The 24,798-nt window shown below is 43.8% G+C and overlaps 1 protein-coding gene across 2 annotated transcripts in view; it reads left to right on the forward strand.

Moving 5' to 3' along the window:
- Window positions 1-24,798, forward strand: part of EEPD1 (endonuclease/exonuclease/phosphatase family domain containing 1) — a 395,522-nt gene that overhangs the window by 179,997 nt on the left and 190,727 nt on the right. For both annotated transcript variants that reach the window (XM_069613253.1, XM_069613254.1), the window contains exon 2: window positions 24,524-24,575. In XM_069613253.1, the coding sequence (XP_069469354.1) occupies window positions 24,524-24,575 (52 nt within the window). The remainder of the gene's footprint in view (window positions 1-24,523; window positions 24,576-24,798) is intronic.

Here is a 24,798-nt window from a genome sequence, read left to right on the forward strand (position 1 = left end):
AGCTGCTCATGTTTGAGAAGCAGGTGCTCATTTTTGGGCATAGGGGAAGGGGGGGGAATAGTGACGTGGTCTCACGTTTGCATGCGCATTAATTAGGGTGACCAGACGTCTTGGTTTTCCCGGGACAGTACCGAGAAATTGCCCTCCGACCCGAGGTCCCGGGTGTTTTTTAATTTAATTAACCCCATCTCTGGATTGGGTGGGTCGGTGTCCACACTCCTGGGTTTGCCCGAAATGGGCCCTGGCGTGTCTCTTCCAGTGTGTGAATACGAGCATTCACGCACCCATTTCCTCCCCCTTTCCCTCCCTGGCCTGGAGGAGGGTGCCTGTGAGCACACTTCCGCAACAGGTCAGTGACATAGAAGTAGGACTGCAGTTTATCAGAATCCTATTTGTGTTTACTGTAGTCCTACTTCTATGTCCATTGACTGTCACATTTATTTGTTTTTTTATCTGGTCACCCTAGCATGAATGAAAGGGCCTGGGCTGCCCCTGGATCTTTGCAAAAGTGCAAGAAAAAGAGAAATAAGCAATGGGCCCCTTCCTGGCCTTCTTGTGACTTGCATTAGCTTGGTACAGCAGCTTAATTAAGCTTTTTTTCTCCCAAAAACTTTTCTTCCAGTTTATTAGTGTCAGAAGCTAGTTTTCTTGCACAATTGAATTAGCACATGATGTGCATTTTAAGGCCATTGTATGATACTTTGCTCCCATCTTGGAGGGTTGAGGGCCCGCTGACGTCAGCAGGATCCTCCCTCCTATGTGAACGCTGAGAGCCAATGAATACCTAAGTGTCAGGGTTGGGGACCTGATGATTCTATTTCTATTTCTATTTTGCTTATAAAGCGCCAAAGCCCTCAGGCATCCATTGCAATGCAATGCAATGTCCATCCGGCACTCCCACAATAGGCCAGCCTCCTGCACACTTTGTCAACTGTGCTGCACAGAATTGCTCATGTTTTTGGGTATTTCATGCATTTTGACAATTTTTCGTTATTTGCATAACTGAGCAATTAATAACCTACACACAATCAAGCGGATACTACCTTCCTTACCCTTCCCACGTAGACACAGGACACAGTGACTGTTTAGCTCCCAAGAGCGCATCAAAGCTCTCTAGCGCTGTCCCTCTCTATCCCACTAACTAAGCCCTCCCAGTCCTCCTTCCTTTTCAGATCCCAGAGCGGCTAGAGACCATGAAAATGACAGCGGCCCGTGGTATAAATTACAAGAACATAACATAACAATGATATGTGGGTGGGTCGTGGCGAAGGGATGTGGTGTTGAAGTTACCAGGTGTTGCTTGGTACCTCCAGGTTTGGGATGCATGGAAAGGGTCATGGTCTGTCTGATTAGCCGATTTTCGGCAGCTCCCCGAATGATACAAGGCCTGCGCTGTTCCTGACAGATGGGGGAAGCATGTTCTAGAGACAGGGCAGAATAGCTGCATGATCCTCTGCCAGATCAGTGTAGCTCGTGCTTGGGTTGCTTCAGCATCAAGTCAACTGTGGAAGTCCACATGATTGTAAACGTGGGTTTTGGGCCCGGGGCTACAGGATTTGATTGCAGTTGATTAACTTATTTGCATTGACTGTTGCATTTTTTAATGGGATTCATAAAAGACAAAACTGAGCTGGTAAGAAATGAGGCCCTTCCAGCAAGGCAGTCAGACCATTTGTGTTCACTCCTTTTCAGTCCACTGCCTACCGACCCGTGCCCCTCCCCTTATATATTTCCATGGGATGGATTATATTGGAATGGGGTCAATTTTGAGGCTTGATTGGTTGAACTCATGGAGTTGTTCAGTGGACATATGGTGGATTCGTTTTGACGGTTCCATGTAATAATGTCGCCACAAAAATATCGCCATGCAAAAATATCGACTTGAGTCGTTGATTGCAATGGGACTATAGTTAGATATGTTAACTTTGCAGTTTTTTTAGGCAATGGGGTGGTACAATAGCATGCATTATCAGGGCAGCACAGAGCAAATCCCTGGTCAAGATGGCATTACCAAGTTTGGGGAGGCTAGGAGCGAGGGTAGACTTGGATTAGATGGGTAGAGCACTGGACTGTTTGTGAATGAATTAGGAGAGCTTTTCAGAGAGGCTACAGAAATCAGGGTCTTGTTTGTGCTCACCCCCTCCTGTCAAGTGTCAGGCGACCAGCATGTGACTCACACCTGGTGTCCTAAAGGGAGTCAAGATCTTACTGCTGTCTATGCTGGGATGATTACCGCTTTACTAGGACTCTTGGTGTAGAGCTGTGCCTGGGTCACACAACAATTACGACAATCACGTGACTCGTACCTGTTGCCTTTATATCCTTTTCCCGTGGGCGTCCTTGTCCCGGGCATCCACTGCAAAGGGGCCGGACGTGTTAACAGTTGTTTTTCTTAGCATTTGCCCCTGTTGGCACCAGTGCAACTCAGTGAGGTCATCACTCCCTTTAATTGTTTGGTGTGCCAGATCCGTGCACTTTCCTGAGTCTTTGCATTTGGCTTAATGATGAATATTCCTGTACATAGCATGATTAGTGTCCTCATTTCAGTAGTTCTAATATATCACACCATATACATACCCCAGTTTCCACGTAAACGACTTCCGATTTCAATGTTGGTCCCTGCAATGTGCGTTCTAGGTTGTTCTTGATCTGTGTATTTATCTTCAGCTATCATTTCTCTGGCACACTGATTGACTCAGCTGCTTTCACCTCTGCTATCTCAGCCTGTTATCATTACCTGCGCCCTTGTGGCACAAGTGGAGATGTTGGCATTATATGTTCACCTCAATGGAAACCTAGTACATTTATTGTTCCCTTTCCTTCCGTTCACTCTTTCGAATTTAATTGTATTTCCTTTGTCGCACTGGTTCCTTTGACTATTCTTATTATTTATTGTGCTGCAGGTTCAATTGGTCATTTTAGATAGTTCTTTCATGTATTTCTTTTACTTTCCTCTCCGTTATCTCTTTCAGATTCATCCCCTCCATCTTGTGTTGCTTCCTCTACCATTTACTCTCATACGGATCTTCGCTTCCTGTCGAGTGATTCCTTACGTGATCTAATTTTATCGGATCTTGCGTCCGTTTGTTATTTTGCTTCTCTTGATCTGGAGTCATCCATCTCAAACCCGGATTTTTCTATTTAAGCAATAACGGGTCCCGGCGCCATTGCCACCCGGTTCAGCCCCTAAAATGGGTGTTTATTGCTATTAGGACCCAGGGGGTCAACCCATGAGCAATGTATGTGTGAGAAGCAATGGGTTGTTTCGAACACACAACCTGCTGTTTCTCACAAATACTCCCTCACCTAACATGGCTGCCATGGAAATAGATGTGAGGATCCGTGCAGAGCCCCTCTTCCCTTACCTTGGTGGCCATGGGCCTGTTGTAAGGTAAGGAGAGCTGCAGAGGCACCGCAACCGGAGAAGCATGAGGTAAGTCAGCGTTGGGGAGGGTCAGGAGTGGGAAGGGAGTAGGGACTAGGGAAGTGGCCGGAGGCAGGATGTAAGATGGTTGGTGCGTGCATCAACCAGTCGGGCTGCTCTAAACCTGGGCTTGGATCGTGTGATTGGATGGTGCACCAGCCAAGATCGCTAATCAGTCTTCTCTTGCTTGATTCCCCTTCTTTTGTAGCCAATGGAAATCTTCTATGGCCTTGGCTGTTGTCTTCTTTATGACATCTTCTCCTTCTTGGTAGAGCTGAATGGCGCTCGAAAAAAGATATATCTGTTACTAATTTTTCTTCGTACTAATTTTTGCATATACCCTATTCCTCTGCTCTTTAGGATGCGAAACCTCAAAATGTCCAATCTTTGATTATCTCTACACCTTCCTCGACTCTTCAGCTTTTTTCTTCTTTGAGCAAACTTTTAACTGTTCCTCCTGCTGAGCCTGCCCTTAACGCTTCAATTACTTCTGCAGCATTTGCTTCATTTTTCATTTCTGAAGTCATTGATAGCTGGTCTTCCTTTGATGACCCCACTTTCCTGTCACTGAGTTTAATGCTACCCACTCAGCCACTGACATTTGCTTGTCTTCTTTTTCTGTCCTTTCTGAATCTGATATTGTCACTTATTGCCCATTCCGCTCCATCGGGTGCTCCTTCTGACCATGTTCCATCTTTCTTGATTAAAACTGTCTTCCCTTCTCTTTTGTCTTACTTGACTGTTATTTACAATGCTTATCTTCAATCTTCAATTTTCCCAGCTGCCTTTAAAAAGGCTACAGTTATTCCTCTACTGAAGTTGCCCAAACCTGATGTTTCCGGTCCCTCTAATTATTGGCTTATCTCTTTCTTCCTTATATCTGCAAGAATGTTGAGAGATTGATTTATAAACAATGATTCCCTTTTCTAGATTCACACAGCTCGATTTCTCCATTTCAATCAGTTTTCCATCTGGGACATTCTGAGACTCTTCTTCAAGCTTTCTAATTTTATTTTGCATGTCTGTCAGCTTAAATGTTCTATTTTATTCTTGCTAGATTGTAATGCTGCATTTCACGCTGTGCGTCTTTTTATTCTTCTCCATAGCATTTCATCTTTTGGCATCTCTGCTTTCGTTCTTTCATGGTTCTCCTCTTATTTATCTAATCATTCATTCGTAGTTTCTTGGAAGGGGCAATGCTCTTCTCTTAGGCCTCTTCGATTTGGTGTACCTCAGGGTTCTGTTTTAGGTCCTTTTTCTGTTTACTTGTTTTACCACACCTCTTGCTTCTTCAATCGCTGAGTTTGGGGTCTCTGCAAATGTTTATGCCGATGCTACCTAAATCTTGTTTTCATTTCCTACATTTACCTCTGAGCTCCATCAATGATTATCAGCTTGTCTTCTTGCTGGTAGGATGTCACATCATTTTTATCGTCTTAATCTGAAGAAAACAGATTCTTTTTTCCTGCTTCTACATCTCCTCTTGAGTATCTTCTTTTCCTCCTCTCTCTCTTCCTATTTCCACTCAACCCTGTACTTTGGGTTTTCTTTTTACCACGTTGCTATTCTTTCAGGATCAAATTGTGTCTGGTACACTGGTATGCCACCATCAGCACCATAAAATGCTGAAAATTCTGTGTTTACTTCGTTTTTCTTCTACTAAATTACTCTTCCAACTCTTGCTCTCTCTGGTTTTCGCTACTGTTGTTATTTGTATATAGGCTTAACTCATTCTGTTGTCCTCCCTCTTTGTTATGTTGTATATTCTACTGTTCGCATCCTCTTTTGTCTAGATTATTCAATCTCGGTTTCTCCTTATCTATAGCAAAGCAAGTGGCTCTCTATTCCCTCTCATTTTATTTTGATTTTTAATTTGTAATGAATAGTTGTCAAGTGCTTCTATGACTTGGCTGTCTCTGTGCTATCTAATTTACCATTATAATACATCTCACTCCCTTTGCTCTGCCTCTCACTTTCTTCGCTCTACTCTGACCTTTGCGTGCCTCTTGTTCGTTATGTTCTTTTAAAGCTATTGACTCCCAAAATGTCAAATTCTCTTCCTCTTGATATTTGGCGTTCTGTTACCATATCTGTTTAAAAAGCACCCCCATGTTTTTCATGATCTTCTTCCGGTTTACATGTTGCCTATGTTCATGATTTTGGGGAAGAGTTGTACAGCTTCCTTGTTGAGTGCAGTGGTATGTTGTTGATCTTTGTTGAGTCTTTCATGCTATGTTTCTGGGGATTTGACCATGTTTTGGAAAGAGCTTTGAGCAATGGCACTATATAAAACAACTAAAATAAAGAAATATTCGTTAAGTAGAGTTGGAGGGTTGGTGTTGGGGGTTAGTTACTTTGATTGGTGCACTCTTCCGTGTAGAGCAGCGAGAAAGCTCGACTTCCGGTTTCGTTGTGGCTAATGTTCTTTGTAAATTTCAAAGAATTCAGCCGAATTAACGAGGGAAATACTCGTTTTTCTCCTTATGGTTCTCAGGTAGCACCGGGAATGAATATGACACCCATTAAGACATACTGGCCCCCAGAATGTGTCCATGAAAATGTATGCTTCATTACAAACATGTATTCTATCATTTGCAAGTGTGTGACTAAGATTTCTTTTTTTTTAAGTTTTTGGTATGGGCACATTGTAGAGGTGGGCGAGCTTGGCAAAGCCCGGGCTCCAACGGGGGCTCCAGGCCGACCCTCCTTTCGGGCCAGTCCACTCAGATGCCACGGGCCCCACCATGACCATTTCTTTCCATTTTGCCTGCGCCTCACGAGCAAAATGGACACAAATGCCCATTACATTTGACCATTTCTTTCCATTTTTATGGAAAGAAATGGCCATTTCTTTTTTTCCGCATTTGATCATTTTTTTACATTTTGCGTGCGCTGCGTGGGCAAAGTGGAAAGTCCCATATATGAAAAAAAATAAACGCTGTCCTGATGGTGGCTCGCCAGTGCCGCGTTTTTTTGCCTTTTTCTGGGGGAGCCAGGGATTTCATGGGCTCCGCCCGTGGTGGGCTCCTAGAGCTAGGTCCGACCCCAAGGGTGGGCCCTACCTCGGCCCTACCCATGAAATCCCTGGCTTCCCCAGCTCCAGCATATTGTAACTTTCTGAAACATGCGGGCACCACCTGACAGGTCTGGCTGTTCTCACCACATGTAAATAAATATACATTATAGCATGGGCACTCCAAAGCTAACGCCCAAACTCAGTTTTGACATGTATCGTCCTGCCCGGCCTCTTGTTCTCGAAAGGCCACTAGATGTTTTAGGCCTAATCAGTACTTATGGTGTGTAAGCAATTGGTAAGAGTAAAATGACCTGCAGTCTGCTGCTGCATAGAGTTGCGGGGCACAGAAGCGAGGATCAAATGGCGGCGCTGTCTGAGCCAGGCCTCTCTGCTGATTAATGGCGGCCAACGTGTTCCTGTGGAGCCCGTTGCGTGCTCTTTGGGGCTTGAAGCTTCGGAGAGTGTACACATATTAATGTGTACGGTATGAACAGAGGTAGTGTGGAGAGTGGCGCGCTGCTGACAGTTCACAAACGGGGGATAATGACGGCTAAAGCATACAATGCTATCTAGTCAGAGGGCGGTCACATTGAGTCGAGCAGATTGCCTGTGGACATGTTTCCCAAGGCTTCCTTATTTATTTATTACGAGTTTTTTTTTCATAAGGTGCCCTCCCTGAATTGCAATGAGTTCTTGGCTTCTTTAGTTTTATTTATTTATAGAGCGCACCTAACTGGGCGCTTAAGCTTAGTCATTGGGCAGTGGTTACAGAGGCAGAGTATAAGGCGGTTGATTTGTGTTACATATCAAGTCAGTGTATACAGTGTGGGTGGATTTAAATAACAGGCAGTGGTTAGAAAGCAGAGTATGGGAGGGTTGACTTGTGTTACATATCAAGTCAGTGTATACAATATAAGTGGTGCTAAAGTTAGTATGATACAAATAACAATAGTGATATGGTTAATAAGTAGTATGTATATGATACGAGATAGCAGTACTGAAGCAGTTAATATGATGCATAAAGCAATGTAGGCATTTAATCATCAGGCCTGAGTGAAGAGCTAAGCTTTTGCTTCTTTTCTGAAGGTCCAAAAGGAGGGTTCCACTCTAAGTGCTGTGGGCATGGCGTTCCAGAACTTAGCGGCTAGAACCAGTAAGCTAGATCCGCTGGCTTTTTGTAATTTGAATTTAGGTATGTTCAGGCAGTGTGAGTAATTCGACCTAGTGGGTCCGGTAGATTGTTTCCTGGTGAATTTGTCAACCAGGTATTTTGGAGCGGTGTTGGATAGGCATTACTAGTGTTCGAAGCGAGATTCTGTCTTGCACTGAGAGCCACTGTATATAACGTCTAATTGCTGAGACGTGGTTGGAGCGAGGGATGTCGAGAACAGATCTAAGTGCGTTATTTTGGAGCACTTGTAGTTTGTTCAGGTTCCATTTATTGTAGCCTAGGTATAATGTGTTACAATAGTCTAACATGGAGAGAATCAAAGCTCTGGTTAGGATAATACAGCTGTGGGAGGAGAGAAATGGTTTGCATGCATTAATCAGTTTAGAGGTGTATGCAGTAGCTGAGGCGGTTGCATTGACTTGCTTAGTGAGGGAGAGGGTGGAATCCAGGTTTATACCTAGCGTTTTGACCTCACTGGAGACTTTAATGGTGTTCCCATCGATGTTGAAGGATTTGTAGAGGAGTAGAGAACTTGTTAAGTTCGGGCTACGGGCCTATGAGGACAAACTCAGTCTTATCATCATTCAGGCAGAGGCCGTTGGTGGCCATCCATGCTGGATGTAAAGATGGATTTTGTTTATTATTTTGGAGTCTTTGTCGTAGCAGCCTGTAAGAATGATCAAGACTTGGGTGTTGTCTGCATAATTAGTGTAGGCGACACCCATGTCATCTGGGTGGTCCAACAGGAGCTTCCTGATGCCGAAGGTGTGAAGACTCTCATAGTCCTGTTTGCTAAGAAAGATTTGATCCAGCCAGCAGCGTTTGGGGAGAAGGATGCAGCTGAGGTCAGATGTTTGGTGAGTATGTTATGGTCGACTAAATAGAAAGCGGCTGAGAGGTCCAGCAGCAGGAGGATGGCCAGTTTGCCTTTATCTTTTGATTCCTCCATTTGGATTTTCAGATCAAGGAGGGCCTTTCAGTGCCTCCCCCCTCCAGCCTACTTCTGCAGGAGTCGGTCCTGATACATTCTGGTTTCACCATCACCGTCTTGTGGCCAATGCTGGATTTGACTTTTATGGACTTTCATTGATTCATGGTACGTCACTCTTTCTCATGGTGGCCTTGAATCATGCTGTTCCCATCTTCATCTTGAATCCAGGCTTGCAACATTATGTGTTACTACTGACTTCTGCAATTGTATTCGCTCACCCTTCTCCTCTTTTTGACTGTTCTCTCCTCCTCTCCCTTTTCCCATCTCTTCCCCATCTCCCCTTACTTTCTTCTATGCACTCACTCTATCAGAATTGTCCCTGGACCTAGTATGATAGCAACCTCGTCTGTCACCTCACCCCACCCCTTAATTGCCCCCCCCTGCAGCACTATCTGAAATGTCGTCATGCCTAGTACGATAGTCGTTTTGTTCCTCCCCTCCCTTTCGGCACCACTCTCCCTCACCTTTTGTTTTCTCCGGCTCTACCAGAAATGTCGTCAGGCCTAGTATGGTAGTCGCCTGACTGTTTCCATTTCCTTCCCACTCTCCCCCTCCCTTCCTTATCTATGCCTTAGCTCTGGCACTATCTGAAATGTTGTCAGGCCGAGTACCATAGTTAATTTCACATCCTTTCTGTTCATGGCCTGTAAGAATGTCATTGTATTTTCTCTTGTTCCCTCCCTTGCTTTGAAGCACTTTGAAACACATGTGTATAGGCGCTATATAAATAGACTATCATATATCATATCATATCATGCCTTGGTCTGAATCCTGATTGTCGGAGGCCTATGAGATTATCGTCAAATTGCTTTTGGATTTGGAGGTATGCTACTCTGTCAAGGATTTTCAAGAGAAATGGAACAGTAGTTATGGGTCTGCAATTGATAGGTATGTTTGGGTCCAGGTTAGTTTTTTTTAGAAGAGGCATAACCCATGCCTCCTTGAGATTGTTTGGGACTATGCAGATAGTTCTTAAATGCTTTTTCTTTCTGATTTTCAGCTTATTTGCATTATGCATTAGATCATACGCTTTTTTCGTTTCTCTAAAATAACTTTCTCAAGATCTTAATTTTAAAAAGGTGTCAAAGTAAAGATTTGTTTTGCTGCTAGATCACTGGATGACAGCACTTGCATTTCTAGTAGCCTCCAGTCTTATATAGCACTACTTCTGCCATTTTGGCACCCTCTTGGTGCATGGTTCTTGAATAAAAGGTATGCTAGTGAAGGAGAGGCAGGTGTGCACCCTGAAGGGTAGCTGGATCCAGGCCGGAAGAACTTTCTAAGGGAAGGCAGGTTTTTGTTTTGGTGATGTGAGGAGACTTGGGTATGTGCGTATACAGGGCCGGCGCAATGAAGTGCACCATGTGCAGCTGCACTAGGCTTGGCGCTCATGGGGCCACGCGCAGAGGCGGACCCTCTTTCCCGCTCCCTGGAGGAAGGAGGGTCAGCCGGTGAGAATGCCCAAAGCTGGTGTCTCATCTCCCGTGATGGTCGCAGAGCCTTGCACCTGCAGCTCTGTGCTGCCTGACTAGCACAGAGCTGCAGCTACACGGCTCTGACTGCCAATGCAGCCAGGCCTGGCTGTGGCAAGGAGGGAGGGGGGGGAGTGCAGAGTGCAGCGACAAGGCTGACAAAACGCTAACAGTTTTGCACACGCCCAATTGTCTTGTCCACAGAGCTTCCGGGAAATGGGTGCTGGCAGTCCTTTCACGACCTGCAATTATTGCAGATCGTTAGAGCAATTACATCTTTGTTTAGTCCTGGTGTGGGTGCTCTTTTTTTTGCATATGTTTAGGGGTTTGGCAATGATGGGTCAGACTTTTCCATCTGAAAGGCCCCGCACAGATTGTTGCCTAGCCAATAGGGTTCCCATCAGTGCCAAATGCCAAACATACCCGAAAGGAGAAAAAGCTTCCTTTAAAAGTTAGTCAAGATGCCATGACTGACATGAAAAAAGGTACTGCTCTGTATTAGTTGACAAATGTTCCTAACACCGTACACAACAGCACTCTGGAAGTTTGTGATAGAGGTAATATTTATGCAGCGACTTTACTAAACGTTTTCCTTTAAGTCTTAAAGTGATTTAAAGTAGTGTTGTAAAAAACCACAACCGATTTTTCAGGCTTGTATTGTTTTGCATTCTGGGACTTTTTGTTTTCTGGGCGGCATGTGGTAAGGTTGCCTTCATTTGAGATGTGTATATTGCAAGTAAACTATCATATTTCTCACGTTTCCTACGGCCACACACGAGATCACCCAGTCCTGTTTTTCCCACTGGATTCTGGGACTTGCAGTTTTATTCTTACCCATTTGACATGTAGGTAAAAAGCTACAAGTCAGAGAATTCCGAGCATAAACAGGTCTGGGTGACTTTCGCATGCGTGGCCATGGTAAACTTGAAAGCGCTGCTCTATGAAACAGTATTATTGTAGGCCATATGATCCAAAATGTAAATATTTGGAACAAGTCGAGTTTAAAAGCCATGAGTTCAAGTGTCTGAACTGTAGAGTGTGTTAAAATCCCAAATTCACTGACCAGTGTGTGTGATCCTGGGCAAGTAATGTAATCCCTTATAATGTAGAGGACTAGCCTCAGCAGAGCCATCATTTCTTCCCATTTGGCTACCAGTCACCAAAGTGGCTTGGGCCATCCAGAGTGCTGTCCCACAGGAGATGAATGCTATGTTATTGACTCTTGTATAGCACATAGTCTACCATAAAAACAGCAAGTGTCTATGTGTGTGCGTTGGGTTAAAGGGCAGGAAGATGACAGGAAAGCACCTTTATACTCAATGTCATAAATCAATATGCATGCAGCAATGATAGCCATTGGGTTAATGGGCTGACAGCCAAGAACTATCCTTAAACTGTTGGCCACAGGTTCCAATCCCCTCAATTTCGTCCTTCCAATGTCAGGTTTGAATGATGTCACTTCTGTGATATCATCGCATGCCCATTAAAGGGACCCATAATTAATTTCCTGCACTTGGCCCCACAATTCCTAGGGCCAGCCCTGTGTGTATACCTAGTAGTGAGGTCCAAGTACTTGTAATCCACTTGAGTGAGTGCGTGTGGAAGATGTAGGTGTTTGTATGGTGCATAGCAAGCTTATGAATTTTTAAAGTTGAGGAGGAATACATCCTTACCCTGAATTGGCTTGAGTGAGCAACCATGGAAAGTGAGACAAAACTATCTAGGGGTGTTTTCTCACTGCAAAGATGTTTTATATAATGGGTGCATGATGGGTGCATTTTACTACTCGCATTTTAAAATACAGAGAAAAAACATACAACTTACAATTGGTTCTGTATGGGAACACATGAAAAGCTCAAATAGATGCAAGGCCACTAGTAGTACACAGGGGCATTCCACATTGCCTTGCTGGCTGTGTCAATGAGGTCTGTCTCAACAATATATGCTACCATTGCCCTGTAAAATAGATTTTCATCCTGTCTGGGCCCAAAGCACATCATGTGGGCTGTTAAAACAATATGCTAGCACTGCTCCACTTGCATGCTGCCAGTGCCAGTCAATATATGCCAGCGTTGCTCTGTAAAAAAATGTTATGCTTACTGTTCCCTATGTTAGCAAGTATTAATACTGTAAAAACATATTTTCATGCTCTCTGTCCCCAATATCTATCACTATTGGCACTGTGAAAACACATTTTGATGCTTACTGTACCCAATATATTCTAACATGCTATTCTTAAAAAAGCATTTTTAATGCTGGCTATTCTGGATATATGTCAGCATTGCCGCTGTCAAAACACATTTTAATGTTTTCTCTGCCCGATATATAGTAGCATTGCTATTGTAAAAACACATGTTCATGCTGGCTGTGATATATATAAGCTCTCATGCTACTGTAAGAATACCTTTGCATGCTGGATGTTCCCAATATAAGTCCACATTGCCCTGTAAAGCAACTTTTCCAATTCCAGCATGCAACAAACAATTGACAGAATTGCTCTGCAAAACGTATTGTCATGATGACGGTGCAGTTCACCCAATATTCCTGATGCTCTTTAATTAACGCCATACCTCTGGCTTTCCCCCCTTACCCGCCAAATAGACACAGATGTGCATACATGTATACAAACATTAACTAACTCTCATATGCTTGCAGATTCATTCAAACCTACACACACAAACACACACAAAACATACATGAACACTAACATCATATTTTACACTTGCCTTTGTTCACAGTGGTAGTTCCTCGTTAAGTGCAAGGCAGCAGTAGCATGCAGAAGGGAGGGACCAGGAACCCCAATTCAGACCACCCTCTGCTTGCTTCTGAATAGGGCTGGGTGTGAGTCAGCATTCTGGCCCAAGCTCAGGCAGGCAGGCAGGGAGAGGGAGGGAGGGGTGAAGATCTTCATCTGTCCCTTCTACCTGTACCTGGCTAAGTGAACTAAGTACCAACTTTTGTTGCCCCATACCTGTTGTGCATATTGCTGGCCAGTCATTTTATTTTTGTCCCTTGGGACTACATTACCCAGAAGGCCTGGCAGCGAGTAAACCTACTGAAAGAGAGTCATTGAGGTACTGCAGGACCACAGAGTGGTCCACACTTCAATTCGGCAGTACAAACACTCTGACACAAACTGAAATTGACCGTAGCTCTCAGCAGGACCTCAGAGCTGCTTGCATATCAAACCGGTAATCCAAATGCTCTGTTAAATCCTGATACGGTTGCAGAAATGGACTGCACTTTGAGCAGGCCCCATTATCTGTCAAGTATCTGGTCTCGTCACTACTGAGTTCGGGGTCGAGAAGAATCGCTCTTCGACTTCCCTGGATAATCCAGAACTCTGCCATGCCAAGATGATGGTGTAGGGACCTACCCCTGAGTCCCACTCATCATTTGATAAACAGTAAAGGACCATGGAGGCCAACTCCCTACACCACGGGACAGCGACTCCTGATTTTACATGGCGCAGGAACGACAGGGGGCGCTTGCTGGAGAAGCCAGGTGGTGATACAGGTTGCTGAACGATGCTACTGGTATTCCCAGGCTAATTGCAGAGGGGACCACGAAGCCAGTTCGAACATGCAGGTCCGAGAACAGGCAGGCAAGGACAGGGCAAGCAGGAGGGAGGTAGAAGAGGTCAGGAAGACAAGAGTGGATTAAACAGGGGGAGGACAAGGTAGGCACAGGCAAGCAAGTAGAAGACAGAGCGCCACCAGGAAAAAAGGAAAAAGAGCACAGAAAACTGGCTAGGCAGATAGCAGTTTACTAACATACAGAGTGTGTTAAGACGCATCCGTATTTGTTCATACAGGGTTTAAATAACCCAATGTTTCCTGAGCCACGTTCAGTTGCTCAGGTGTTGTTGCCGAGGTAACACATGATGCTGTCTGAACTACGTATGTGCGGGAGGACAATTCGGAGCCCCTGCTATGCTTAATCACCCCAACATGGCGGCACCCATCACAGGACTGACAGAATGGCTCCTGCTGTCGGGCCATAGCCCGACCGATCTCTGTAATCGTTGCTTTTCCAGCCGGTCCCCATGCAACAAACGCCAGTGCAGATATATCTGCCAGGTAGGTCTCTGCGGGCTGCTGCAGTGACGCACCCAGGGCATGACATTACCAAAAAGTCGCACATCCGTGTACAGAAAAGGGGCGGGGCTTAAAGCATGTTATATATGTTTACTGACTTTTAACCGAGACCCTGTGGATGTGGAAGCCAGCTGTTTATCCGGGAAACAAGCTAAGGGAGCGAACCAATTGAAGTGTGAGGATAAAAAGGGGCATGAAATTAAGGCAGTGAGGGTGTCGGTTGAGGTCAAAGAATGAGAAGGACGACCAAAAGACCAAGTGGAGGAAGGATGTATGAGGGTTGATGAAAATGTGCACAAGGTGAGGTATTGGTTGGTGGTACTTGGGTGAGGGAGGGTAGTAGATTGGAGAGGGGAGAGCCTTAATCCAGGGAGGGGAGAACAGTAGAGCAGAGAGAGAAGAGTAGTAGAGCGGAGAGGGAAGAGTGGTTCAGTGAGGAGGAGAGAGTAGAAGAGCAAAGAGGAGAGAGTTTTATAGTGGAGAGGGGAGAGTAGAAGAGAGTGTCGGAGAGAGCAAAGGAGAGTAAGAGTAGAAAGGAGACCATTTGCGGTACAACGGTAGAAAGAGAGAGGAAGAAACAAGGAGAGTGGAAGCAATAACGGGTGAAGTAGGAGACTTGGAAAAGAAGAACTAGAACATTAGTGTGAGGCATAAAAGAGCACGCAACGAAAGGACTAAGTGAGACCTGTGTGATTAGAAGGAACCTCTTCTTCATAACCCTGTAATTGTGGGACCTAGGTGAAGATTCACCTAAATTGCTCCCAGTAAAAGAGGTGGACAAGGCGTTTGCCCATAGGCCATCATGACTAGTCAGTCAGTTTATTAGACAGTAGGGGGTCACCAATTAATAGTGACCATCTTGGGGTATATGGATGCCTGGGTTAGCGAAGAAACAGCCCAGGGGAAGCGCGAGAGAGAGAGAGGGGGAGCTCATAGTGGGTTTATTGTCAATCATTTTAATGAACTCTCGAACTGTCTTTGAGAGTTGCTGTATTCTTGAGGCCTTCTGTGACACGCTGTTGCCCATGTGTCAGGGCTAGGACTGTTTTTGAATGGCCCGGCCCTGGCTATACAGAACTGTGTACATTGACTGGGAGCACCAGTCTTTGCATTTACTTTCTATGTACCCCATGCTGTAAATATCCCATGTGAGCCCAACTCATAATACTGTGGTATCTTGGTTTTTACATTACCAGTTTACAAGGAGGCCCGGTGTAGAATAATTCTACAGGGCCAGATATTAAAAAAGAATGTCCTAATGTTTAACCAAACATGTTTATATAGAAGTTGGGATTCAAGAATATTATATTTTTTCTCTTGAATTCATTTAATAAATGTAATGATACATAACAGTAAAGAATATTCCCTGGTGCTAAAGGCACTTTGGCATTGTACCATAAAACACTTGTCTGAAGTATAAAGGCAAATACTTGACTGCTTTAGTAATCTTTTTTGCATACCGTTAACTGAAGGGTCTGTTCCTTACTTGGCCACACTAGCCCAAGGCATTGTGCAAATCCCATAGGGCAATAGTCCAGTTTTTTTTAAAGTTGTCAGGCAGAGTGAGTGCAGAGTGCTTGAAGAATAGTCTCATAGAGACAGATCAGAGAGATAAGAACTGAAGTGCAAAAATTACATTAGCACCCAGGGTGAGGGCTCAGCCAATCAGATTCCACAGAACGCGGTCTGAAATCTCTGATCTCAGCCCACGTTCTACGGAACCCACAGACTGCCTTCCCGTCGCAGGCCGCCATTTAAAAATAAAATATTCCCCAAACCCCCCTCCCTCCAAGTAGCTTTTGGCAGCACTGGCCGCCGCCCGCAGCTGCTCCCCGCCGTCCTGAGTGCTCCGGTTGGCCACCGTGGAAAGGGAAGAGGGCTCTGTATGGAGCCCTGCTTTCCCTTCCCATAGTGGCCATCTTGAGAAAGGATTTTACTTCCTTCAACGGGACGCACGCGGCGTCCCATTGAATGAAGGAAAAGGATTTTTTTAGCAACCCGGGTTGTCGCTTTGGTAACCCCGGGTGCTAATGCCCATAACACCTGATCCAGCCTGCCGGATCAGATGTCAACGTCACAATAACTGTTCATCCATATTGGGCAACAGGACACTGCCCTCGAATTATGGAGGACTCAGAGAGGGCAGGCCAAGTACAACCTGAGCACTCCCTCATCTGCCTCAAGCAACTAATAGAGCACTTATGAACTGGCACACTTGTGTGTGAAAGCCAACACCTGCTTCTGCATACAGTAACCCCAGCACATTCATGTCCAAAGGTAACTGCCAAGATTGGGGGCTTTTTCTTTCCGAGCCTTGCATGGCCCATTGGGCACGATGGCTGCGACACTGCATTCCTGCATCTGCCTAGGCCTCTCCCCTGTGCATCCATGCAGATGAAACCTGCCACATGTGTTGAATCAAGAGCTTCATGTAAACCAAAGACCTGGCGTGGGACTCCTTGAAACTTGGCACGTATCATTTCAGTCAACGGTTGTCTCCTAAAATAATAGGCATTAGAGACTATAGCGCTGTGCAATATTAGTTACAAAAGGTCCTTATGAGAGGGTGCATTTAAGAACTGAAGTGCTAAGTACATTTAAGCCATGTACGCGATTTACCTCAGTCCCTGAGATGTGAGGTGAATATAGTTTGTATTTTAAAACTCAGCCTTAAATTCCCTGTAAGAGATTTCTTTTTTAATAGCTCTGCTTCCCTGTTAATTATGCACATTTCACATTTCACCAAAGCACTTTTTTAAGCTATCTTTCCCCGTCAGAATGCATAGCAGTTTATTGAGCATGAACCTAGCCTCGGGATAGAAAGTATTTTTCAAAAAAGTTAGCGGGCGCCCCTCTCCAGAAAGAACCTGGCATGATAACCTGTTCTGTGGTTTTTTCCCACTTTGAGAGTTCGCAGCCATCTGCTTTTTGCTCCAAAGCATCAACTATCAGAATTGTATATGCTATTTATTCCATGTCATGGTACTCAGCTTTTAATATGAATTTCAAACTTCGCAGAATAACACTTTTAAGGAGTCCTTTCTCGTTGGCATGCTTCGCTGATAGTCAGGGCGTGCTTTTGGACCCCCAAAGTGTCACCGAGTGCAGTTGGATGTGCTATTTATTTTACATTTTGTTACTCCGCTTTTAATGACAATGTCGAACTTCCCCGAATCACATGTGTAAGATGTCATTTGTCATACACTTTACTAATAGTGAGGAGGCTACTTTCTGGAACTGTCAATTGGCATCTTCGAGAGTTTTAGGTGCTGTTAATATTATGTCACGTAGCTTTTAATTCAAATGTTGAACTTTTCTGAATTACACGTTTAATACGTCATTTCTCACCTTTAAAGTTCACTGACAATGAGGGGCTACGTTTTGGAACTCTAAAATGTTTGTTTTAGAGATCTATGTACCATGTATGTTATGTTGCTCGACTTTAAATGTACCGAATCACATTCTTAAGGTGGACTCCAGTAGTCTTCACTGATTGTGAGGGGCTATTTTTTGAGACTCCATAATGTCATTTTAGAGTTGTATGCACTATGTGTTATGATGTGATAGTCAGCTTTTATACCATGCTAATCAGTATTCATGATTATTATTCCTATTGCCCTTACATAGTGGCTCTACCTGAGGCACGGGTAGTATAGCTCAGTGGCAGCGCGCTCATCTTCGAAGCAAAATGACGCAGTGTAACACAGGTTCAAATGCGGTATTAAGCGCGTCATAAAAAAACAAATATAATTATAATGCAGACAGTTGCCAATGCACCTTCGCACATTACCACAGCACCATATTGGATTTTTCTCTCTGTGGCTCTGTTTTTCTTCCTTTTCCCTCCCTATATATCATCATAAACATAAGCGAAGTGCTAAGGGTTATGGGAGGCATGAATGTTCGTACAGAGAAAGAGCCGCCTCAAATATGAAGGCCCCGGGAGCTCCTTTCACCTTCCTTAGCATGTTGGTTGGCAGGCTAAAAGCCGTCTCAAACCTCACCCTCAACTGCTTAGGTGCTCAGTGGGCCTGTGTGTGCAGTGTATTATGTGTGTGAGAACCGAGGGAGGGGATATGATTATTCCAGAGAAGGGGTTGTGGTCTGCCTGTCATGGAAGGGTGGGGGTGAAGGGTGTTGGGGAAGTGCCAGCATAGATCTTTTTACAATGGCAATACGAGAAACATGACTTTGTGCTTTCAGCGGCAATGGCAGCATGTACCGGCCCAGCCAGCATGATAATGTCTTTTTGCAGTGGCAAAACAGTGTTATTAGGCAAAACAAACGTGGATGTTTTCTTACGATGACATTACTGGCATTATTAGTCGCAGCCAATATGAGTTTATTCTTACAGTGGCAATACAGGCATATATTGGCACAGCCAGCATGAAACATTTTCTCGAAGTGACACTTTTTACATTAGTCCTCACAGCCAACATGCGTTTGTTCTTACAGTTGCATCACTGGCTTACATTCCCACTGCCAGCATGAACATCTCTTCTAACACTGGCAGAATACTGGCATATATTGTGGGCATTGGTATCCACTAGTGTGTTTTGCAGTTGCAATACATATTGTGGGCAAAGGTATCATGAAAATCTGTTGGAAAATGATCCCATGTACTGTAAACTTTAGAACAGACTGCAAATTGTTTGAGGTACCATTTGAACCCATTATTTAAAAAATAATCTGTGTGAGAAGCCTCAGGATCCTGAATGGGTTAGTTGGGGATCCCTGTCTACGCTCTGTCACTTGTACTTATTACCAGTAAATATTCACTTCCCTTTTGGGGAAAAAATCACCTGTCACCTCTGATAAAGAGGTTTTAGTTAACTATGAACTTGCAATTGCCGGAATTCAAAAAGTCGATGAGTGTAACGCATTAGCTAGAAAAAGTCGTTTATTTAAAAAAAAAAGGAGCAGAAAGCAATGTTTCAAAGATGATACCTTCATTAGGTTAATACATCATTTTCTTTCAAATTTGCTTGCTGCCCGTTCTTTCAAAACAAGCCTGCTCTGAAAACAATGAGATTAAAGGGAGTAAATGCTCTATGAATACTAAAATGATGGTTGATTGACAATATTCTCCCCCTCTTTCTCAAAGTGAACTAGTCACAACGTTGTTGTGCACTCGTTGTTCAAGTGGCGCACTTTGACCCAAAAAGCTGGCCCACACTAGCATTTTGCTTTTTGGTGTCGGGCATTGCCCTGTTGCCCAAGGCCAGTACGATCCTGGCTGTAGACGGTTTGGGAGTAGGGCCGTTTCTGCGCTGGAGGCACCTTTCCGTGTGGGGCTCGGTTGCTCTGACGTTGTGTCAGTCACGCCTGCGCCTGCGCCAAGAATGAATGACAGTGAATTTAAAAAAAAGAACCCTCTAATTAACGAGCGCGCTTCACAGAAGGCACGACATCCAAGATCTGTGTGGCGCGCTCCTGCCAGTGCGCGCGCCCAGCTGGTGTTCCCTGAAGTGTCATTCGGTCTGTTGCCTCAGCAGTATTCAAGCTTATCACAGGGGCAGCAATTTTCAGGCGCTCATAAATCTCCGAAGTGAAACTGTGTGTGGTGGCGCAGGTCGGCTCACAAATAAACTGCTATTTGAAGGTCGTGCTGCAGTGCTAACTTTAAAAATAAATCAAGGGAAGAAATCTAGAAATCGTGAAGGTTAATATGTTGTGGGGGATGCCAGCCAAATGACTTCAAGAGCAGGCGGACCCGATGTCCCGATTTTCAGAGGTCGATAAATTGTCTACCATTACGATGGATAATAATAATACCTACTGTTGCAGAATTAGAAGTGTGAGCACTATTTTAAAACGTGATTTTATTAAATGTGTTATTCAGCGAAGGGCTTGGCCTCTTATAGTGGCTACTTGCCAAAAGAAATAAGCCTTTATACTTACTACATTCCAGCCTACTACGGAGGGTGTTCTTCACAAGCATCCATTAATCAAACGGAATGTGAGGAAGGCGGGTGCAGAGACGTCACCGGAGCCTTCCAATTGTTTTCAGTTGAAAGGTGCCCCAGATGTTGCCAGTCAGCAGTTTTATAATATGGCAATATATTCCTTTCTCTATTACTTTTGTTCTGGGCCTTAAAAGCTATGTTTGCTGGAGCCCTGCCATCACTTCCCTCTGGGTATACAGAAGTGTTATCACCTCGTTGTTTTTGTACACCGGTTCCTACACATCAGCCACTTGCTGACAGAGGATTTATAGCTTTTCAGTGTGCATCAAGTGTTTCAGCTCCTTGATGGCTGGTGGTCTCGTAATAATCAGCGGCTATTAACCCCCGGCTGTGTTTTTTTTGTCTGCAGCCCATGCGTGCCTCAGACTGTTTTCTGATCCAGGCATGAGGGCCCCCACCCATCATGATGAAATGGGCCCCCACACATCTTCAGCCGGGCCTGTATGTGGGGTGGTGGTGATGAACAGACTTTGCTTCTATGAAAGAACATGTACGAATAGTGGCTCCCAAGTGTAAGATGTGGGGCACATTGATCCACTGCCTGCGACATTGCAGAAGGACTAAGGGAGCAGGCATGGTTGGTCCAAGATGCCACCAAGATCTGCTCTAAAGATGGCACACCTGAGAATTCACGACGGTCTGGTAAAATGTAGGCAAAGATAATGTACGTGGGGCTAATCATCAGTGCAGACCAATACAAATTGAGAGAACATGTGGTCTCTAAACCAAAACATGGAAGGCATGTGGGATTGATTTGAAAAGTGAAAAGGGGGCGTTCCAGCCTGGGCACCATCTTGCGAATGACTCTGAGTGCTACGTTTCGTGAGCACCGCTGAATGAGTAGGCCAAACCCTGGTAAACGTTGCTGCTACAGTGATGAAGGGTCTGTGTGATCCTTCTACAAAGATGATGTTTGAAATGTGGACAGGTCAGAAGAGGATACAAAAATGTTTGACACCATGCAAAAAATAATCACAAGGGACCTGCTTTTTCCCAATTAAAATGAGGGTTCTAATAAAGGGGAATGAATTACATAAGCTGGATTTTTTAACTGTGTAAAAGGAGTATTTCTGCATAATGTAGGCTGTTTATGGGAGACACCTGACTAACTTCAAGAATGCATGGAGTACGCATGGAGGAAATGCAGAGAGAAATAGCAAGGACCACCAGGGTATGCTGTGAAATGGCTGGGAGGCACAGGACGGAAGATAAGTGCCGTGGCTCTCCAATTCTCTTCCTAAAAATGGGGGGCAGCAGACACAAGAAAATACAATAAGGAGTAAGAGCACAGAGGTCTCTATCGCTGGCTGTCACCTGCACTGCTCCGCTGTTGTCTTGAGACCAGCAGTAGTGATAGAACCTGCCACAAAAAGCAGCACTTTCAGGTGCATTCCATGTTCTGAGAGATGAGAATATTGCACTTCTATTTGTGTATAATAGTTTCAACAAGAATTCATGTTCAATAGTTACAACAATAAGAGAGTATCGATTAAAACAAAAAAAAATCTGTTTTTAAAATGTCAGATATATTTGTACTAAATGAAAAGTATTTCAGACAAGATTGGGAGCTACTGTGTTACCCTATAATTTCCTTTTACCCAGAGCTTCTAAAAGTGGTAACTAAAATACTCCTGCCTCAAAATCTCCCCTGGAGCACTGGGTATGAATATTAGGTGATACGACAGAAAATATACACGGCGCACCTAATCAGTGAATACTCTAAAACTGTTTTAGGTGATAACCTTCAATGAGGAGATCATAAGTCTTAAGGTGCAGGGGAGAAGATGCGATCTTGGCACATGGACCTTAAGATATGCAAACAAAGTTCCCACCATAGGGGAACTCCTGTCCCCTGCACACTATTGCTGGCTAAGGTAGCCCAAAATTTGATAAAATTTAAATAAAAAAAGTAAGATAAGTGATATAAATTTGTAAACCACTGGGTGTAGTGCTTCAAAGAGAGCGATTAATACTGCATATTCATATACATATCATATAGTTATTTGTCATCTAGTTATTTTTCACCAATATATCTTGAAACAGAGTCCTGTAACGCCCATCGTTTTCTTTTTTATCATTAGAATGCCCAACGCGTTTCGAGCTAAACCGCTCTTCATCAGGGGGTCATACAAACTTCATATGTCTTCATAAAGCTATGGTATAACAACTGATAGAAGTCAATCAGTCATAATATGCTTATGTGGTCTAAAGCACAGTTACATACCACAAATGCCTATTGAAATAAATTCAAGTCTAATTAATTACCTCCTTCACGATTTCGGCATAATAAGCCGTGTGGATGAACGTTCAGTAATTTCCATATATCCAGAACATGTCTGTAAAGGTAAATGATACGGGTCACATTCATTTCATGTGGTGATCATCGATATGTGAGTAAAGTGAATAGGGTTTTAGTCTCACCACTGTGTGATTTGTACTGTACAAGGCTTGCAGTTGACATCGGTTTACTCGAGGTCTTATGTGTGGAAAAACACGAAATCACATGAATCTAGATGGAGAACGAAAATGTAAAGAAGGATATGGGACAGTAGTTGCAATCGCTCTAGTCATTCTATAGTCCCAATTAATCAAGCAACCCCATGGAGTTGCATGTGGTAATAATGGATCACTTATGTTCCATTCAGGTCCAGGCTCACTCTGCCGGCGAGTAACTCAAAAGGCTCAACTAAGTCCATAGTATCGGATATCTAACAGTAGGTATTCAAAATCCACCCTCCGGTGTCACAGGGAACCTATGTTCAGATCGAATGTAAGTTATAATACCAGGGATTGACAAGAGGTAATGTTTGCAAAACAGCTTACATACAGGAACATGGACATTCCGCGCAGTCTTTAACTACCGCAGTCGGCTTATGAGTGGGCAGCCTCCGTTGATGTTTGTCGTTGTTATGGAAATCACGCTTGCGATGCATAGCGTGATGGCGTCACCCTATGGCGGGACGGACGATTGGTCCCAGCCACGTTATCATGGTGAATGCCATCCGCGTTCAATGAATTAATCTGAATGTAAGTAATAAACCCGCCAGACCCGGCATATTATTAATGGCGCAATTAATTATGTGTTACCAAGTCTTGACCATGGCCCGCTATTGTTAAATTCCCCTCTGTAAATATGCTTGGTTGTAAAGGTAATCTTGCTTGTGTGCAGCGTGATGTCGTAACCATGAGACGAGACGGGTATGGTGTCCCTGCCTCGTTGTAATTGTGAAATCAATCGCATTCAACTACGTATGTAAACTGTACTTGGGAAATCCAATTCGAACAAGTAGTAATATTGATGGTGGGGCATATCATTCAGGAGACTGAGGTAAATTAATTAAACTTGAAAGCATATGAGCAATGTCCATAAATCAGATCAGTAATAGTGAACATCGTAACCGTTCATTTTATGCCCAAATTGGGACATCCTAATAACATTGCAGGTTTGTCATTTATGTACATACTAATGTGCAAGAAATGCATTTGCATGGGATTTTAATACAAAATGATGTCCTGATTACACAGACTCTCAAGACAGCAACAAAAAATAAGTTTTCAACATTAGATCATTAAAAATACATAAAAATGAGCCATAGGCTTCAGAGCTGGTAATCTAAAAACATGTATGAACATATAAAGAAAAAAGGGTTCAATGGTTGGTTGTGCTATATACTCACAACCTTAAATTGATAACACACCAAATTTGTTGCAGGCCGTGTAACTACTTATAGTGATATTTACAAATAGGCACCCAGCAAAAACTCTTTATTCATTCCAAGCTGATAAATCGAATCTAGCTGATGAATTCAAAATAATTCCCTTTGTGAAAGCTTTTTAAGTAGGTCTCCTCCCATCAGTAGTGGATGCACCACCTCCAGGATGACACACCTCATTTGAGCCAGAGTGTGTCTAGCATCCTTGAAATGCCGGAAAACAGGTGACTTGCAATTCCCCATCCGGACATTTGATTTATGATCCGTCCACCTGTCCTTATCCCGCCTGGTGGTTTGGCCTATGTAGTATTTACCACAAGGGCATCTCAGAGCATAGATGACATTTCTCGTATTACAAGTTGCAAAATCTCTTAATTTGATTTTCTTCCCCATGTTGGGTAGCTGTATACTGTCCCCTTTGATGACATTGCAGCAGTGATAAGTAAAATACTCCTGCCTCCACATCTCCACTGGAGCACTGGGTATGAATATTAGGAGCTTAGAACTAACTTTGCATATGTCCCAGGAATTGCATTGCAGGATAACATAAATGAGAACGTTGCTTTGTCCAATGAAAATAAAAATGCAAAAGCTAAGCATATCAAGACAACTATTTCATGCTTTTGTTTTCCTGCAATTGAATAATGTGATTGTGTGTCTTTTTCTCCTGCAGCATCAAGCTCTTAGCTGTGCAGGAGTTGTCTGACAGAGATGCTCTGGAAAAGGTAAGAGTAACTTGAATTTTTTTTTTATGTTTTCACTTCCTTGGCGAGAAAATATTTGTATTGGTAGTCTATCCGAACTCACTCCTTTTGGAGTCCTTGCATTAAGTAGCAGGTGGCCTAAAATCTCACAAACCAGTGGTCTCCCCAAATACAATTAAAACCACATTGATGCATTCATAGTTATTGGAAAGGTCCTGGAAACAATGTGTGAAGGTTTTTGAAG

This window comes from Ambystoma mexicanum, chromosome 5p, assembly GCF_040938575.1.
Source record: "Ambystoma mexicanum isolate Mex_15411 chromosome 5p, UKY_AmexF1_1, whole genome shotgun sequence".
NCBI lineage: Eukaryota > Metazoa > Chordata > Amphibia > Caudata > Ambystomatidae > Ambystoma > Ambystoma mexicanum.